This window comes from Ammodytes marinus (assembly GCF_949987685.1).
Source record: "Ammodytes marinus genome assembly, chromosome: 6".
Classification (NCBI taxonomy): Eukaryota; Metazoa; Chordata; class Actinopteri; order Uranoscopiformes; family Ammodytidae; genus Ammodytes; species Ammodytes marinus.
Genome location: NC_137235.1, coordinates 9,817,090 through 9,837,097, shown reverse-complemented (window position 1 = coordinate 9,837,097; position 20,008 = coordinate 9,817,090). Strand labels below are relative to the sequence as shown.

General features: G+C 39.7%; 2 protein-coding genes across 2 annotated transcripts; both read left to right on the top strand.

Moving 5' to 3' along the window:
- The first annotated feature begins 341 nt into the window (after positions 1 to 341).
- LOC307252546 (bifunctional apoptosis regulator-like) lies at positions 342 to 8,022 on the top strand. Its single transcript, XM_080030243.1, has 9 exons — positions 342 to 489; positions 1,293 to 1,573; positions 2,797 to 2,895; positions 3,576 to 3,669; positions 4,762 to 4,934; positions 5,130 to 5,274; positions 5,440 to 5,619; positions 5,883 to 6,079; positions 6,766 to 8,022. The coding sequence occupies exons 2-9, from the start codon at positions 1,293 to 1,295 to the stop codon at positions 6,956 to 6,958; spliced, it is 1,362 nt and encodes a 453-aa protein (XP_079886369.1). The 5' UTR covers positions 342 to 489; the 3' UTR covers positions 6,959 to 8,022.
- Positions 8,023 to 8,839: 817 nt separating this feature from the next.
- txndc11 (thioredoxin domain containing 11) lies at positions 8,840 to 18,304 on the top strand. Its single transcript, XM_080028949.1, has 13 exons — positions 8,840 to 9,156; positions 9,962 to 10,058; positions 10,221 to 10,340; positions 10,679 to 10,776; positions 11,366 to 11,495; positions 11,720 to 11,813; positions 12,128 to 12,240; positions 12,389 to 12,592; positions 13,118 to 13,838; positions 14,925 to 15,109; positions 15,722 to 15,834; positions 15,972 to 16,052; positions 16,549 to 18,304. The coding sequence occupies exons 1-13, from the start codon at positions 9,032 to 9,034 to the stop codon at positions 17,078 to 17,080; spliced, it is 2,613 nt and encodes an 870-aa protein (XP_079885075.1). The 5' UTR covers positions 8,840 to 9,031; the 3' UTR covers positions 17,081 to 18,304.
- The last annotated feature ends 1,704 nt before the right edge of the window (positions 18,305 to 20,008 follow it).

Genomic DNA, 20,008 nt, shown 5'->3' with positions numbered 1-20,008 from the left:
AGGAAATTTGGAGGTGCATGCATTATTTGGCGACAGCGATTATGGTCCTGCCAAGATTTGCATGCACCTCTATTTCAGAACAGGTGTGAGCTATATCTTTGAAATGTACAGTGTTTAGACAAAACAGCCCTGCAAACAAGCTAGAAAAAGCTCTTGATTCTAAAGTGTCAGAAATAAACTCAGGAGGGGCATGTATTATTCGGCAACACTGATTCTGGCGGCACCGAGATTTGCATGAACCTCTATGATTATTCCAGAACAGCTCGGGAACGTGCATGACACGCCGACGTACGCGTGCATGTATGCGTGCGCAAAGGATTTTCCCACAGCCGCGCGCAGCCATGGCGACAGCTACTACAGATATATCTAACTCCTCCGTGAACGGTTTTATTTAGGCGTTAACTAGGTATACGAGGACGTGAGTTATTAAACCGGATAGTTATGTCCACCCCCAGCTGGTTCCCAGTCACAGGACGGTCCTGAGGCAAGGTAAAACACGAGTTTATTCAGCAGTGGTCATGATTCTAACTTAGCACAGGTAGCGTCCGAGCTAATATCCATGACAAGATGTGATAAGATAACATTACCTGTCGTCAAAGTAATTACGTAAAATGTCAGTGCGTTGTTTAACCTCTAGCTTTCTTTCGCTTTCTTATTAGGTGCTAACCAGCTCACTGCTGCTCAGCTGGCGTGTCATGTGAAGTAGCTGCTAGCTAGCTCCTTCTTGTATGCAACATTTCAAAAATAATATTCTCACAGGCCTACCTTTATCATTAGACATAAAAAGCTGTTGTGTACTCATACTTGAATGTACTTAATGCCATTCTACGTTAGGCCACTCAACTGTTAATCTTAAAGGATGATACTTGTTTGTTTGTTGCAAGTTTAAAGATTGTCATTATTTAACCACTGATATACTTTATTTATTTAAGATGACTATTTTTCTAATGCTCGCTGTGCACAGAGTTCCTACAGATCCATAAACGCCTTAAAGGTATTAAATTCATTCATATAAAATTAATGCTATAATTGGTATTAAGATTACTTTAATTCATCTTTCAAAAGTCTTAACAATGCTCATGGGAAGAATAGAATCTATCTATCTATCTCTCTAATAAGATTGATATGTAATTTAAAAATAAGTAGTTTAATCAATTAGTAAGTTTACAAAAAAGTAATCTGCAACTATTTTGATAGGACACCAATTATGTCAGTCATAAATGCCAATCACTGTCTGTTTTTAGCCTCTCCATTGTTAATACCTTCTGATTTTCTGTGTTTTCTTGCACTAGATGGAATGGGACTCATCAGATGAAGGTCTGGGAGGATCAATGGAAGACCCAATTCACTTGGCTGAATATCCTCAGTCGCAGCCCGTCACCACCAACATCTCAGAAAGTGAATTCTCGTGCCACTGTTGCTACGACATCTTAGTAAACCCAACCACGTTGACCTGCGGGCACAACTTTTGCCGCCACTGTCTGGCTCTGTGGTGGGAGTCGTCTCACAAGAATGAGTGCCCTGAGTGCCGGGAGAAGTGGGAAGGCTTTCCTAAAATCAACATACTGCTGAGGTATGCTTTTCACAGCCAGACCATATGTGGGAATGAATGTTTGATTTTCTGAACACATTATTTACATTATTTCTCTCACGTGTAGTAGAGAACAGAGGCCTATTGACTAGTAGGGACGACCCCTAAACACAGAAAGCAAATGTGTGTGTGACAGGTTTAGTTTAAATACACTTCCATTAGAAACTGGCACTGTTGCAATACCTGAGTTTTGGTACCAATTCCATTTTACCCAAAGTTTTCAAATGCTGATTAACACTGTTTTAACATCTGAGTGTAAAAAACATCAACAAAGTTTACAAATCTGATCAAATGTCCACTTGACAAAAGGGCTGGAACTAATGTTTATTTGTTGAAAAAAAAATTCCATTCATAGTTTCCTAGAGGCCAAAGTGATGTCTTAATAATGTCTTTATGTTTGACCAACAGTCCAAAACTCAAAGATATTTAGCACACTATCGCAGACTTCCAACCAAGCAAACTAACAAAATAGAAGATTATGACTCATCTTTAAGCTGTACGCCTGATACAGACATTAAGGAACCCGAATTTAGTGAGTCATTTGGTGATGGCTGTAGCAACAACTTTGACAAAGTAAACTTCCATACACTTTCAAATATTGCAGTACGTTTTCCAGTCGGGCAATGAGATTGAGTGTTTACATGTGTCCCAGTTTTGAGTCTTATTCAATTTGATCACATACAGACTATGATGTTTACATTTAACATAGAGACACCTTTTCTTTCAGCTCCCTGTGACCATAATTCTGTTATCATCCTGATTGAAGTCAAGCCAACAGTTAAGGATGACCTGACTAAACACTGCTGTAGTTCCTTCTATGTTGGCTTTAGCTTCTTTTTGGAGTTGATGCTTGACATGACCACCCACCGCTCCTTCTATCGTCTGGAAACATTTGTCTATTCCTATATTTGAACGTCTTCATATTGAATTCCCTTTTTACTGAAACGTTCCAGTTGTTTAAGAGTTTTAGTAAACTGCATCAAACACAGCACACAGCAAACTGCTCTGGTTGAAGGTTGTCCAATACAACGCAAATCCTTGTGCACCTTTGTACCGTACACAAGTATTATCAGCGTGAGCTAAGCAGTTTGATGCTTAAGAAAACCCCAAGAGCCATAGCCATACTGTCACCACTTCCTTTGTTTGTTCTCTTGTTGTACATTGCTCCTCAATCTATTTATTTGACTGAATGCTCTTCTGTCTAGGGATGCAACCGAAAAGCTGTTCAGTGAGGTGGTTCAGCGGAGGAAAACAGAGGTCCAGACTAACCCCAATATCTCCCGGAGCCTGCTGGCCTTCCAGAGGTAGCACAGTAAAGAGACATGCCTTTAGGCCAGGGCTCCAGACTAACATTTTTTACTAAGAGCACTAGCGCCCCTAACTCAGAATTTTTAGGGGCGCAAGCAGAAAATGTAGGGGCACACCTTAAATAGACCTGCAACGTATCTATTAAAATGTTTCACAATTTAAACTATATTAGGCCTGCTACTGATATTGTATTGTCAGCATGTTTTGGACCAGACTGACAACAGATAATACAATTCATTGTGTTTTTGATTTTGCATCACCATGTGAAATCCTTCAGACATTCCTTTAGGAAAAGGGATTTTGACCCATTTTCACCACAACCCCATCTACTCCTGAGCCCTGTGATTTTTCCTTACATATCTCTGCTGACTCCTCTAATGGCTGTAATAATAATAAAGAAAAAATATGTCGGCGAATTTCCCGGTCGCGTAAAAAGTACTGTCTCAAAAAATGGTCGCAAAATGCGAGCATGTGGTCGCAGTCTGGAGCCCTGCTTTAGGCAGTTTATTAGACTTCACACATCTCCCACACCTTTTCCTTTATGAAGCCATTCTCCACAGTACCTGTAAATAGACTTTAATGTTCAAGAGCTTCCCCTTTTGACAATGATGATATATCTCTCTGAACATGTCTTGTGTCTGATCTGTTCATTTGTATTTTACCTGCATGTTTTAAGGTATGGCGACAACTTGGGCAAATCCAAGAAGAACCAGCATAAAGGAGCGGGCTTCTTCTTTTCTGGGGTCCTCACTGCACTCACGTGTGTCGCTGTAAGTTTCCAAAAACAGTTAGAACACTTATGGATTAACTTAGTCTCACTTGAATCCAATTTTTCTATTTTATTTTTATTTTTCATTTTTATTTATTGAGGTGAAATTGTGGTTTCCTTGTTTTGTTTTTTTAAATGAGTGATTTTGAAGTCCTGGCTCTTGACAAGATTTAGTTTAGAAACCTCCTTTTCTGTAACACTCGGTTATAAATGGCTATGATGTTACAAATACAATTTTGTGGTACATGAAGATTAGTCGAATCAGTTTGCATAGTTGGATTGGCAAATAATATTCATACTCAATTAGATACAGCCTAGTCAATGTCATTTTAAGTATTCCAACTGGTGCATTTCTTACTTTGCAAAGCTGTGTCTCTAATCAGTGTTATTTTGTGACACATAATGTCTAACTAAAGAGTTTTTTTTTTCTTTTTTAGTCCATGATATTGCCAATTGTACCTTTTGTGGAACTTATTGTAAACCTGAAGCATTATAGGGTGGTCATTTCAAAGGGATTTTAACAACAGTGCGTTATCATTTTAGAGGATGGTGGTTCGTATTATTTACACAGAGCATGTTTATTTTGTCCATGTGGCACTTTGGAGCAACGTCATTGTGTATCTTGCCTCGTTGCAGTGTGTGCTAATAGATTACAGCATGTTCCTGTCTTTGACCCTTGGTCCATTAATGAATATCATGGTGGAATCAGGTCATTTAAGTGCAAAGCATGTGTTTGTTTGGCATGAATTTGACTTAGTGTTTATCTTGGCTCACATGAATTTGTGCTGTAAATCAATAATCCCTGAAAGGAAGAGAATAGTTTTTATTTATACCGGTAATTGAATGTTCAAAAAAAGTTTGTCATTAAGAGATTAATTAAATTATACAATTTTCTATTTTATGAATCGATATTTAAGTTATACAACTATGCTGCTGCAGGTTTTAGTCAAAACGCATATAGTGAAAGGTGGATTTAACTGGATGTGCTGTAGGCTACAGTGAGACTGACTACTTCCAATCTTAATATTTTCCTCGCATACAAATATAATGAGCACAATTGTTGACTGTGCGTTGTTTCATGGTGTGTTTCCAGGCGATGGTGCTGGTGTATCATTGGAGCAGTGGTGTGGTGGAGCAGCATGACCCGTTGATCAGTAAACCCGTGTCTCGCTGGACACCGGAGGAAGTCGTCTCCTGGCTGGAAAACTTGGGTCCCTGGGCCCAGCTGTACAGAGAATCATTCCAGCAGGAGAAGGTCAATGGGAGGTAGATCAATTACATTGGATTTTTATTCCAGCCTGAGTTTTGTTTGCTTTCGTTGTCCGTATTTTTTAGATGCAGGCACATTATACACTACAAAATATAACTTCACAGACCACCCTCAAGTTACAGAGCAAAACCCAGAAGCTCAGGATGTGAATCATTATGTTCATGCCGTGGTGTTGATTTCTTCTTTTATAGGCTACTGTTGATGTTAGTGGAAGAAGAATTGTTGAAACCTCCTTACAGCATCGAAAACCAGGCTCACCGACGAGCTGTTCTGGCTGAACTGGACAGAGTCAAAGCCCTGGGGGTCAAACCTCCGCAGAACCTCTGGGAATACAAGGTAAAGAGTCCGGTCGTCCCCCGACACTAGTATTAATTGTTCACATTTAATCGTCTATGGATACATTTCAAAATAAGATTTTAAGAAACAAATCTCCAGTCAGTGTGTTCAACCAAATTATTTTCCTCTTAATCTGTATACTTGTATTCCCCTCACTTTCTGCAGGCTGCTAACGCAGGGAAGTCTCTGTTCTTGCTGTATGCATTGAAGCACTCCCCTCGTCTCACACTCTTCTATTTGTACTTATTCGACTACTCGGAAACGTTCCTTCCCTTCCTGCACACCTGCTGTCCGGCCCTAATACACATCGACCAATCAGTGGAGGGCAGCTTCCTCAACACACAGGTGACACAAACTGCCAACTGTCATTTAATCTGTTATAAGATGGAAAAACAATACAGTAGGTAATATGTACACATGATGCTCTGGCTATATATAAATACAATATAAAAATACATTTAGATTACATATTTGGCCAAATTGAATGACAGAATGATGGTTGATCTTAATACAAAATATTTTTACATACGTTCATGTCTGTTTTATTGTTAGAAAGCCACTTCTAAACCATGATCTTTTATTTTCTATGATGTTTCTGTGTTTGTTAGTTGGAGCCCAGTTGGCGACAGTGGGCAGAGTTTCTTGTAAAGTACCTCCTGCTTCCGTACCAGCTGATAGCAGAGTTTGCTTGGGACTGGTTGGCCGTCCACTACTGGACATCTCGCTTCATTATCGTTAACACCATGCTGCTGTCTGTGCTGGAAGGCTGCGCCCTGTGGAGACTGTGGACAAGAGCCAGGATCAGGTACAAACAGGGGGAAGGCCGGTTTCTTTGTATATTTGTTTATTTTTCTTTGTGATACAGACAGTCACATAAAGGTCTTTCACAACAGTTACAACCGGTAATCTGGAGCTTTCCATTACCTAAACTTTAAGGTGCTTCAGACAGAGAATGGTTGCCGCTAGTAGGTTAGAAGAGGAATGGCAACTCGAACTGTTGTAAAATCGCTTGGTTCACTAGCCAAGACTTTTTGATGGTTCAACATGCACTCACTGTGTGACTTATGATACATGGGCTGATTTTTACTGTTTCTGAGTCCCCTGAATCATTCTCAACTGCACCTTACTCATTTAAATGTTCTGCCTTGAATTTCCTCTGTGTTTTACAAATTGCAACATTTAACATAGAAACCATTGAGGATGTAACACTGGGAAACCTTCTCTATCTCCCCTGTCTCTGCCAAATCAAACTGGTGGAGAACTATAATACTATTAATTTATTTTTAGTGGCTTTCATAACTGAAGTGACAAACAAACAACACTAGTGCCTTCTCGCCAAGATTTTTTTTTTAAATGTTGCATGTGTTGTGAAAATTCCTACACTATTTGAACTTCACAGGGAGATGTTATTGTCAATTTAAGCTACATGTTGGTGAGTTCATGTGTTAGAGAAGGCTACAAACACTAACATGTGCTTTCCACTTTCCTTAGGACTCTGCCACGCAGGATGTGGAACCACTTGTGGAAGATGTTATCTCAGGGTTTTGCCTTCGCCCTCCTGTGGCCTTTTGTTCCTCAGTTTGTGTGCAACTGTCTCTTCTACTGGGCTCTCTACTTCAGTCCCATCATTAATATAGACCTGGTGGTGCAGCAGCTTATGCATCCAGAAACACAGGCACTGTAACAAACTGCATGTAATCAGTGCCCAGTTAACGCTGCACAGTTCACAGCAAACAAAATAGCCAGGAGTCCAGTTGCTGAAGACAAGAAGTGTTTATTTTTTAGCTGTTAACTCGCATCATGAGACTGGCTTATTTGCTGTGAGAGGGGAAGTTTTCTTGCTTCCGGTCTTGTTTATCTGCTGGACGGTTGCCATGTGGAACAAGAGAGGAATTGAGCTATTGTAGGAGAAACAAAACCAACAAGAAACGGTGAAATATATGTGATGTTATTGATTAGAAGAGATCCCTGGAGTGATCTCCCTCTGTCTCTCTCTCTCTCTCTCCCTTTGTGCACAGTGCATTCGCAAACCACATTGCCTAAATGGATGAAAGGGCATTTATGCAAACAATAAGTCCTGTTGAAAAACTGGTGGTAGTGAAGACCGGCCCTCAGGGAGTTTTTCTTAAAGCTTTGTAGCACTAAGACAGCCTCTTTTTTTATGCATAAACAGGCTACTGAAGGTGGAACAAAACAAGTATTGATCTAGCATGAAATCTAGAAGCAATTGAACTGCTGCTTCAAAGGTGTCAGTTTGAATTAATGTAACTGTATTATTTTGCATACATATCAAGGCTGTCTTTGGGTATTCAGTGTGGTTATGGCTGTGAGTGTGATATCAGTGCTACAAAGCTGTCAGAGAATTCCTTCTACGAGGTTTCAGTCACATGATTGTCAAATGTGTCAAAGTTGAGATATGTAGTTCTGCAGCCTGAAGCAAATATCAGACTAAAGTTGGTTTAAGGAAAAACTAAAAATGCTGTCTTTGTGACATTCATCTCACAATACATTTGGCACTTCGGTATGAAACATAGCGTTGTGTTCTTAAATAAATCTTTTTCTATTTTTTATGATTTTAAGGAGAAACAAACAGATTTTATTTGCTGAAACTGCTGACAAATATTGTGTTGCACATTGTTTTAATTGTTCCAAAACATTTTGTTTGCAGTAAACATTCCCATGATGGGTAGAGCTAATCAAAGACTTTTCCTTTTTTTTACCTAGTTCATTTGCACTTAAAAGTTATACACTGTGATTTTTGTTGTTCAATGTTTCTTTAATGATAAAGAAAAAAAATAAAGATTTTTAAATAATGTTATCACCTGTTGTATGTCTTGTTATTTTTTTTATCATCACATAATTTCTTCATTTTTAGAAAGGATGCGCTGTTCTAGAAACTCAAAGTTGCTATATTTTCTGGACACATTAGAATGGATAGATAGATAAATAGATCAAATTGGACTACACTTTAGAAACAGCTTTGTAGCTTTGATTTTCATTAAAAAGTTTTATGGTCAAGATTTGATGTATCCTTTTTTATAAATACAATACAAAAACAAAGACTAAAACATAAAATAAATTGAGCATAGAGATGATTATAGTCTACTATGTCGTAACCAAAATATATAAGCCTACTGATTTGAAAATGTAGTGTGGAATGTAGTTGGTGTAGTACCATGGACCTAAAGTGTAGTACCCACTCAGTGATAGTATTTTTTATCAATAAAGTTCGCTTGATTTTACATTTGAGAACGTTCGCCCTCTAGCGGCCAACCACCGTTAACGCAGCAACGATTGTCGCCATAACAACGTAGGGACTGGCGTAAAAGAGCAAGTAAGTCCAAAAAAGCAAAACATTACTACAAACACAATTATTGCCAACAAATCAAAATATGATATTGATAATAGATTGGCTTCATTACCTTTTACATATTCAACTATTAATCGCCCCTCCCCTATATATATGTTTTATTTTTTTTAAACTTGGCTTTATCTGACAGCCGACAACACTTTACAGTTGTTCCCTTATCTCTTTGTTGCGGAAGTGAAAAGTCTACGTGGGGAAGAAAGGTTGGTCTGACCGTGTTTGAACACCGTGCACGGTAGCAGCACTGAGTCCAATCCAGGTCAGGTCTGTCCACCGTCGAACCATTCTTCCTTCCCGCCCCTGCACCCCTCCCTTTAGGCAAATGGACGTGTTGAGCGGCGGCAGCAGCCGGGGCGTATAAATGGGACGGAAAGCCGACGACAGCCTGTAATGCTGCGCCGGGTGCGGCGGTCTCTCCGGCAGGTGCTGTTTCTGATGGCCCGGAGACCTGCTCTGCTCTGCGGGGCGATAGTGCTCGGCGTCCTGCTCACGCTGGCCCTCATGTTCACATGCAGGTAACAAATCAGCGGCCGAAACACTTGAACTCTCTTCGTAAATCGATTAGTGTTATTAGCGACCAGGCTAAACTGAAACGTCCTGAACATATTGGTGACTTTGCTGAGAGATTAGCACTAGTAAATCATGCATTAGCTTTTCCTAATTATTATCTAGTTACTTTTAACTGACTTGTACTGCAGGAAAAGAGGATTAACTAGTGATTTAACCCGTTTGGAACAGACTGTGTAATTATCGAAGCGCTTAACTGTGTAATAGTTCAGTTTCAGGATTTGACCAATGTTTTTATTTATTTTTTATTTTTTTTGCGTCGATAGACAACAATGAAACAACCATATATTTGAAAAAAAAAACACATTCATCCTGCAGTGAGCCCAGTTGTGAAGATGACAGCTGAAACAAACAGCAGATGAATGATCTGTGACACATCATGCTTCTCATACAGTAGCCTAGACTGCCTAGTGGTGGAAAAAGTAGGCTCTTCAAATCTTATAATAGATAGCCTACTCTGATGCAGGTAAACGTCCTTTATTCAAAATATAACTTAAGTACAAGAGTAGTGGAAAAAAACTAGAACTTTGAACACACCTCCTCCTTAGACTTTGGACACTTTGTGTGGCCAAATGACAAAACAAAACACAGATGACTAGATAGTGAAACAATGCCAATTACAAGTCCCATAAGTGAAATCTGCATATATTTTTTGGTCTGACCAACAGTCCAAAACCTAAGCTAAAACTAAGATGTTGGCGTCATCATGACTTACATTAAAATCATGATTATTTCAAATATATTTCTCCTTAGCCGTGCTACGAATGTGGTGGCAGCTGCTCGCCCTCCGATGCGGTTCTTCTCTCCCGAGGCCCCGGTAGTGGACCTCTACATGGGGCAAATGGACCAGGTGAGATTCAAAGACACAGACTTGACAGAACTTTTTTCCCAAGAGTCAAGTGTCATTCTCAGACAGTAATACATTCAAGATCATACTTAGCACACAAACAATATTTACAATTGGGTACAGTGGATCTATAACATTTCAATAACCGTTTCATCTTCTTTCCAGGTGGAGCGTATCAGGAGTGTGGCAGAGGTATCGCTCATCTTCTTCTATGCACCGTGGTGTGCTCACTCCATGGCCGCCCGGCAGGAACTGCAGCAAGTAGCGAAGAAGCTGGCCAAGCAGGTACAGAGCTCCTGAATACTCAACAGGAACACACACTGTGCAGTGTTTGTTTTAATAACAAATAGCAGCGCAAACCAACACCCTATCAAATGATTACAGAAAACGATGGTTTGTTGTTATAGTAGCATGCCAGTCCGCTTACAGACGCGTCCACACATATTGATATAGCTTTTAAAGATATTATCTAAAATGCTATGTTTACTGTTTGGATAAAAATGTTCGCCACAGATTTAATGTAAATGAGACAGAAAAAAGTCTGATCTCACACATGAGTGAAAACACAACGAAGCCTGTCTGTGCTCTGAAAATGTGTCTCTTTCGTTCACACACTAACGCAGGTTCAGTTTGTGGCCGTGAATTGCTGGTGGAGTCTGGGGAAATGCAGGAGACAAAACCGCTTCTTTCAGTACCCGACCATCCACCTGTTTTACAGGAGGTAAGCTGGAGAACAAAGTCATTTGTATTGAACGGAATTGGTAGATGCTAATTTAATGAAATAACAAAAAAAAAAATTTAGGTAACTACACACCTATGATTTCATGCTTCAGTTGTTAAAATTGCTGAATATTGTTGCTTTTCTATGACTAGTCACAACAACATTGTGGTGCCATTTCCAGTCTGACTTTTTATTAAATGCTTAAAAATACCCTGAATATTTCCGTCATATATTGTTACCTTACCTCTTATCCTACATTCATCATATTAGCAAAACAGAACTAAAATTTTAGTCCTGGACTCCTCATGTCTTTTAGTTGAAATGTATTTATTGCGCTGTTGCATTTACAGTAGCGTTAGGGCTGATGTTTTCGAGAGTTATTAAAGGATATATTTATTATCAACTTAAAATGATTGAAAAGATGGAACAGTAGCCAATAATCTCATTTGACCTGCATGTTTATGCTTCATTCTTAGCGTTCGAGACTTTGTAGATGGTGTTCAAAAGCATCTTAACTCAGACAATTGAGCTGTTAATGAGATATTACTCAATTGGATCCATCATGTTTATCTGTGTGTCTGTGCTGCAGGTTTGGACCCATTGAGTACAAGGGTCCATTTGTGGCTCCGTATGTGGAAAGCTTTATCCTCAGAGTCATCACGCCGCTCACTTACCTCCCATCCAGAGCCACACTTGAAGAGTTCCTCGCCTGTCACGAGGTATTGTTTGGTTTCAGGCCAATAGATTTGGAAGTTGACACAAAACGACGCACAAAATGTATTCCTTCCTGTGTGTGTCGGTCGTCTATGCACTTGTAGAGAGTTACAGTTTAGCATGTTCCTGATATTGTTGTTTAATTGTATTAAATGATAGGTGTCTTTGCATATGTGTGTAAGGCTTTCATATTTGCACAATGTATTCTAATTGGTTGTCTGTTTTGTAGCCTCGAGTGGTGGGTTTCTTCCAGTTTAACTCCTCTCCTCAGCCGCCGGGGTACATCACCTATCTGACCTCTGCCCTGCAGGCCCTAAAAAGGGGTAAGAAATCATACAGCACTGAAGCTAGTGCTTTGGACTTTGTAAAAGCAAGGTTTGTTCAACCCTGTATTCATAATAAGTGTGTCAAATTAGATTAGAAGGGGCCAGGTTTGGCGGAAACTTGGTCCTTGTAACAATAAAGATTATCAAAGGGTAGGATAAAAAAAAAACATGTGCAATAATGGGTAAAACATGTGGTTAATAATGCATATGCGTTTGCCTGCTGAACACATTATACACATAAACGGAAAGTGAGAATAGAAAGAACAAGAATTCAGTCATCAGCCCTAAGTCTTTCTGGTTTACTGATGCAGATTTCCGTGGTGTCATACGTTTCGGGGTTGTGACCAACAAACAGGTGGCAGAGGCCATCTCACTACAAGAAGACGAAACAGTTTACCTTTACAGAAGATTTAACTCCTCTTTGGTAAGAAATCTCACCAGTCCATGATAGACAGTGCATAAAACACTGTTTTAGAAAAAAGCTATTAAAAGCTCAATACATTTCAGTAAAACTTTGGGATGTGTAATGATGGGACTGCACCAACATCTTGCTGTATGTTCTCCTCTCTCAGATTTTCCCTCGAAGGGAACGCAACTTCACATCGGAGGCCATCTGCAGCTGGGTGTTTGAGCACCATGAAACTATCCTTCGCTGGCTTCAGCCTCCAGGAACAAAGTCACGCCTCCTGGAGCATGAGCTGACTAAAGGTCCAGCACTGCTGTTATTCCTGCCGCACAATCCACTCGGATCGCAGCCCAATCTCATACTACAGCAGGTGAGCGGGGGACAAAATATACTCCATCCTATCCTGTCTCTGTCACTTACTTCTAGGTCTTGCCCTTTGCCACAGCTGATGCATGGCACATACTTAATACTTACATACTTAATGGTCTCGAGATGGGTGGTATGCCTGATAATGCTCTCTTCTATAGTTTCAACTCAAATATAAAACAATCTATTACTTTTAACTCTTTATCCTCTACTGCCTATCTCACTTGTGGTGTTCTACAGGGCTCAGTTTTGGGTCCTCTATTTTGAAAATCTGTCTTGCCTTTTGATTTTTTTAGGGCGACACCGTAGCATTGATATAGGTGGTTCAAAATGCAATATCTTTGCCTTCATCTCTGGCTACCAGTTAATTTCAGAATGTTTTTCTATTGATTATGTTATTATTATTATTATTATTATTATTATTATTATTATTATTATTATTATTATTATTATTATTATTATTATTATTATTATTAGTAGTAGTAGTAGTAATGGCATTACTTCTATTTTTTATTTTTTTGTCTTTCAGGTTGCAGACATTGCTGTGCGTTATCATTCCTGTGACTACAATAACCACACCAGCCTGGACGAAAGTTTCACCTCCCACTCAAAGTGCTGCCAGTCGGTCCTTCTCCCAGAGTCCAGTGCGAGTGTGTGTGAGGTTTGCCTCAGCTTGTCACACCTGAGCCCGACCAGCTCTTCCGCACGCTGCTCCTTCCCCTCCGCAGCCGAGTCAGGAGATGCGCTGCTTCCTTATCACAGACACTGCTGCCTACGCCAGCTACCTCACGACGTGTCCATAAATACGGGAACCTTAGCGGGCTGCAGCAACCTTCTGAGCAGCTACAGCCCATTCAGTCAATACAGTGCCTGCTGCAGAAAAGTAGAACCTCGACTCAACAATGAATCACAAGCCAAAGAGGAGCCGGACGTGCAGAGAGTTCCCCTCACGCCTCCTGCTTCCTCAGTCCCTCCATCTTCGGCCCCTCAGCAGGGAGGAGACGCCATCAAAGGGCTGCGCTGTCAGACCAACAAGACGCTCCGGTTCTACGTGCTGGATGTGGCTCTGAACTGGCCTCTGGCGGTGAGGCTCGGAGCAACAGGCAACAGCAGTGCTTCTCTCCACCGGGCTGCTGGTGAACAAGGCCATGGGAGCGATGACGGCTCGTTTGCAGCTATTGTGAACCTGAAGGATGAGGTTCATTATGTTCTCCACCGCAGCCCAGCAGCCACACTGACAGAGTCTCTGGGTAAGACCTGGACACATTTCATTCATACCACATGAGTTTGAAGTGTTGTTAGATTGTGTCTACAAGCATAAGGGTTCATAGCTGGGTCGACGGAACACTAAAAGGTGGGGTTAAAAGCCAGACGTCATAGAGGGGTAATACATATCCAAACGGGATTAGCGACGCACACTTTCTGAACGCATTTATAGTGTTGTACTCATAGTCACTCAATAGTTGTGTCAAGAATTTAGAAAGAGAACTTGATGAGACTGAGACATGTTCAAATGTTGCCTTTTTCTAAACTGTGGTCGATTTACAAAAGTCACAAAAAAAGGGGTGCTGTTTGTTGGTCTTAATTTGATCACACTGATCCCAAAACCTCTTGAGTCAGTGGCTGCTGCTTACCTCAACACAACTTCAGATGTCTAGCTTTAATGACAAAAGTCCCCATGGCTGTTGTGGCTACAAAGCAGTGAAATGACCACCACCAAAAATCTACTGAAGTTAGGACAAATGCATTACTTTGCTGTGTTTTCTAAAACATACACAGACATTTCTGAGTTTTGTTTTACAAATGAATGTAAGGTTTAGGAAAATAAATCTCACAGATATTCTATATACAGTATATAGCATTAGGTGATAAATCAATACATCAACAATGACAACAGTCTTGGGCAACAACAGTTTTGCATATTTTGCATATCAGCGTAGCAGGTAATCTGGCTCGCTTTCATAGTATTTTGCATACTATTTTTGTCCCGATGCTAGCAGGGGATCGTCACCACAAACAAAATTACAATGAAGTTTTTAAAGTTTTTTTTTTATGAGGACTTTTGAATGTAATATATTACTACTAAACTATACTTTTAAAAATGAAACTATATGTTTTGACTTTTACTGTATAATGATGTAATGGTTATCTGCAGAAGTTATTTCAAAGAGAATAAAAAGGATTCATGCACTTTGGAAGGTGGTGAAATTGTGCCAGAAGTACCACAACTGTCTTGTAATTGTCTAGTTTGATTTTTTTTTTTTTATCTCAAATTTGGATAAGATCCTAACATTCACTCCCTGTTTTCATTGTGTGTGTGTGTGTGTGATTTAAAGAGGCCTTCATCAGGAACTTCAGTGCTCCATACAGCCTCCTGCAGAGACACTTGGTGGGAGAAGACAGGAAAGAAAGGAATGAAGAAAGCAGACATCCAGACGAACACCAGCCCTCGCCCCCACGCCTCCTCATCACTGAGCTGACCACTTCCACCTTCCTGCCCTCCGTCATGGACCTCCAAAAGGTAAGAGAAAATACTGATTATCATCAACACCCTTTCAACCCTACTTCCATTCAGCAATTCAGGCCATTTCCCAAATTTGTATTTAAAATATACAAATTATACAAATAATCCAGAATATGTATCGAAGCTAAAACGTGATAAATTAACAATATTAACATGGCCCCAAACATTTATATTTGTTTATTTATTTTATATATTTTTCTATATATAGGGGAACATTTATGAAAAAATACATTAGTCCTGAGAAAAATTAGAAGAGATGCCTAGTAGTTACATATTTTTTTTGTAGCCAACGTACAACAAAAGCAAATTCATTTCATTGTGCATATTATCTTACAGTGTACTCTATATATCCATATAAACAGCTGTTTTTTTAATTAATTTGAATAGCTAATGTTTGGCTATTTACTGTGTGGAGAGTGGCAAAGGCATCCCAATGTTAGAGTTGGCCTCCACCTTAGAACACAGCAGGGATCGTATCTTTTATGCTTAGTGAAGGGCCAGTGGGGAGCAAGGACCTCAGTTTGGTCTGAAGATAACTGAATTGATTTCATTTCATGAACTTGAGTTATGGAGAGCAAAATATAACTTTGTATTTGTGTTGTCCTTTAGGACGTGCTGCTGTTCTACTACACCCAGTGGTGTGGATTTTGCTCTGTTCTCAACCACATCATCATCCAGCTGGCCCGACTGTTACAGGGAAACAGCACCATCACTGTGGCCAGGTAATGTGTGTGTGTGTAGTCATACTTATAATTTTTTTGCAATTACTGTAAAGTTCTCAAAAATGTTTATATTCAGTTCTCTGGTGCAGCCTTTTAAGAAAATAAATAAATAATATATCAACATTTTGTCTGTGCAGGGTGAATGTCGCACGTAATGACCTCCCATGGGAGTTCATGGTGGATCACGTTCCCTCCATTCTTCTGTTTCCTAAATACAGGTAAGAGAGACACACATAGATTTGCATTTTCCATTCATACCTGGACATTTGGCAGGCAATGACAGAGTAATCCTTAGTGTTTATTAATCAACAGAAAATAGTTTGTGACTATTTAGATGATATTGTTGATGACATTAATATATTCAGGTTTTAGACCGTTGGTCAGACAAAACACACTTTTTGGAGATGTCACATCAGGAAATTCTTCACCATTTTTCTTCCTTTTCAATCTCTATATTAGGAAAACATTTGTCATACGAATTGAAAATAAATGAATCGTTTGTTGTAGCTCCAGCAGGACATACAGTTACCCACAGACAGTGTGATTGCAGTCACAACCTCAATGCTGTGTCATTGGTTAATTGATTAAGTTTAATCAGTTAAGAGAAACAGATTTGTGTCTGGGCACCAAACAATAAAGCATTTCACCACATTATCAATGGCTTTCAAAAGAATAGTTTAAATCTTTCTTTACCCATTTCTGCTTCTCTTTCAGAAAAAATTACAGTGTAAAGTTTCCAGACAACATTCCCATCACGTTGCCCAACCTCCTCCGATTCGTCCTGCAGCACTCTGGCTCGGTGCAGTACACAGACCAACCGGTGGCGGCTTCCGGGGGGGAGGCAGAGGGCCTGGGACCCGGGGCTGTCACCCGTGCACAGTTTCTGGCTCTCCAGCGCGAGGTTCAAGCACTGCATCACGCCCGCGAACGCCTCTCCCAACAGCTGGCGCAGCTGTGGCGCGACAACCGACGACTGACATTCGACACTCGCCGGTTGGAGGCCCAGAACACAGAGCTGCAGCGAGAGAGGCACAGCTTAGAGGAACAGCACCGGGAGAAAAGCCGGCAGCTCGGGGAGGCTGTGAGGCGGCTGCAGGAGCTGGCCGACACCTCTGAAAACCTGCTGAACCAGAACGCACTGCTCAGGATCCTACTGAGGGCACTGAAGGACAGGACACAGGCTGAAGAGCAGGCAGAGCTGGACAGACAAGAGGCCGAGCAGAGAAGAAGCCACATGGCGTCATGACAACAAGACGTCTGCCGGGACTCTTGAGAGTGACTCCGAAAAGAGCAAGTGAGAGGAAAAAGAGCCGAGGTTAGAGCCAGAGAAATGTGGTGAAGCAAGAAGGACGAAGATCCCGTAAGGCAATGACCTCATTAAGGATGAAATGACAGTTGTGATCTGTCAGAAGAAAATGTAAGGCTGCTGCTAGGTCAGGACAGAAGTAAGGAAAACGCTTCTAAAGACAAAGAGGTGGATAGGTAGCATGGGGAAACAGCAGAATACTCTAAACGTGTTGTTATGACAGCGCGCTTGTCCACTCTTAGGAACACTAGTATGGGAAATAAGTGCCAACTGTCCAACTGCAAAAATGAAACTACTGCAGCTAAATTATCTGTCTTCCCTGTGGCCAACAAGTTACTGTCAGGCAAAACAAAACATCACAATCACCAAAGGCTCACATGGTAAATTCAGTATAATGTACATTTTCACAGCTCTTTCTCCATCAGTGCAACATAAGCGTCATGTTATACTTACCACATTGCTGCTATGTATATTTTTCAATGCTTAATAATTCCACTTGTTCCTTGTTTGAATGCTACTGCCAACAAAACAGAATACTTCCTGAGCAGTTTTTTTTTCACATTTAAAAGCCTCCATATGAAAGGAATGCAGCAAAAAGGCAAAGTTGAAACAATTGACATGACACTGGCTTTTAGGCCTGTTGAAATGCATTTTATAATGAATTTATCAGTGCAAAAGGTGAACATGTAGGACATTTTGAGTTAAGAAAATAAATGCCTGATTCTCTTTGCCACTGGGGGATATATATTGTGAATGCCACTATTTGAGAATGTACATTTGCTGCTCAACTGCAAGCTGAGAGAGAAGATGACGGTGTTTTCCCCCCAACACTCCTTTCAAGAGCGCGATTACAAGGTGGAGGGCAGAATTTGGCTGCAGGGAGAGAGGGCTACATATTAAACTGAGACGCATAAAATACTTAAGATGTGGCACCTGCTCACCGATCTTTAGGTGAGCCTTAGAGCACTTGAAGTAATTGCTGAGATTTATTTTCTTCTTTTCTTTTTTTGAAGGGATAAAGTGATTTTGTTATTGTTAAACTGATCTATTTTTACAGGAATTCTTAAGTCACTAAAATATGATTTATATGTATAACTATTCAGGTATTAAGATGCTGCAATTGTTTACATGTGAAATATTGCACCTGTTTTTACTGATTAAAAATATTTCATTGTATTGTGCTACTGCGTTTTATTTTGTGGTTGATGTCTAGGATTGAAAAAGTACAAATACAGAGCAATTTATAGAAATGCATCTCCCAATCAAATCACTGATCTGTCAGATTCCTGCTGTTGTTCCAATCATACGAAATGCCATGTTATATGCACGTACAATTAAACCTTTTTCAGTAGCTTCACTCCCAACTTGTGGTTTGAACATATCTAAAATTTAAACCATGGCAATATCTGAGTATTACATAGGTAAATGTATTAAAAATGGCACAAATCAATATTCTTAAAGTTGCTTTGAAGCTACATAACTACCTACAACTGCATACAGGTTTTTAACACATTTCAGCAGTCATCTGCTTCTGTACTTTAATTTAAATACCATATACACTGTAAATACACCAGCTTTTAAAAGCTCACTAGCACATGTTTATTTTTAGGTGAAGACAAATGCACTATTTTACAGAAGAGGAGAGCTGCCATGCTCGTAACATTGTTTTTAATTATTTTGTAGGAGTACCTGCTTTCATATGCGTCTGACAACTGTGGCTGTGAGTGAAAATATCAGATTCACTAGGATTGTTGTTCCTATTAACATGTTATAGGCAGCAAGCTTTTTAACTTGCTGTATACTTATTTTGACACGTCGCTACAGTCATGCAAATTATGAAAAAGTCTAAAATCAGCTCTGATCAAATGAACCAGAAAAGCTTTTTTAATCCTGTGAAAACTAGATAGCAGCACCCACTATACTTAATGAGTGGGAATGAGTTTTGTAATCCCATGAAGACGAGATCATTCTTTTTTCATGTGATAATGGAATAAAAAACCATCTATGAGCATGGCCGCTACCAGCTTCCATACTTTTTCCTCCTGTTTGGTAAAAAACAACAGTTTTAGGCAATTACAGATGCAATTCATACATGTCAAATTAATATCTATTTTCAAATATTCACGTTTTCTGTAGGAACCATTAGAATGTTTGCCGATTAGTTGACAATATATATTATTTTTTAAATGCCAACCTCCTCCTTTAATCTAGACTGTGTCATAATAAATTGTGCCGTCATGTTCTGCAAAGAGTTAAATGCTAGATTTAATTTGGAGCAGCAGGAGCATGTGCTGCCAATTACAGTCTGAATGGAAGGTTATTTGACTTAAATTAGTTTCATGCGCTGCAAGTCTCTCTGCCACATAGATATTTTATAAATATATATGTTTTCTACCATACTAGTTTGACTAAGTGCTTTAATTATTTATTTGTCCTTAAATTAAATAAAAAATATGTTTTATCTGTGAATCCCAGGCTGGGATTAACAAGCAATAAGAAAACTTTTTTTGAGGCGTGTTAAAGTTTTAAAATTTGTGTTATTGCGTATATGTAAATATACATGTGTGCAGTGAACAGCAAAGTACATAAGAAGATAATATTATATTTTTCCCACAGGCTGTGGTGCAGGAGGAGGTGGTTAGGAATAAGTAAAAATGTTCATATGAAGAAATCTGCACCCAACTATACAGTAACTATACCACTATATAAATCCATGTTTAAAGAAGCCATGGTGAAAGTTGCTCTTGTGCACGGATCTGAGAAATAACTAAGAAATCTGCACTTGTGTAGGTTGTTGTTTAAAAGATTTCCCTGGCTCATTAGGTTTGTAATAGGGTTGGGTCAGTTCCAGCATCTTATGACTTGTGA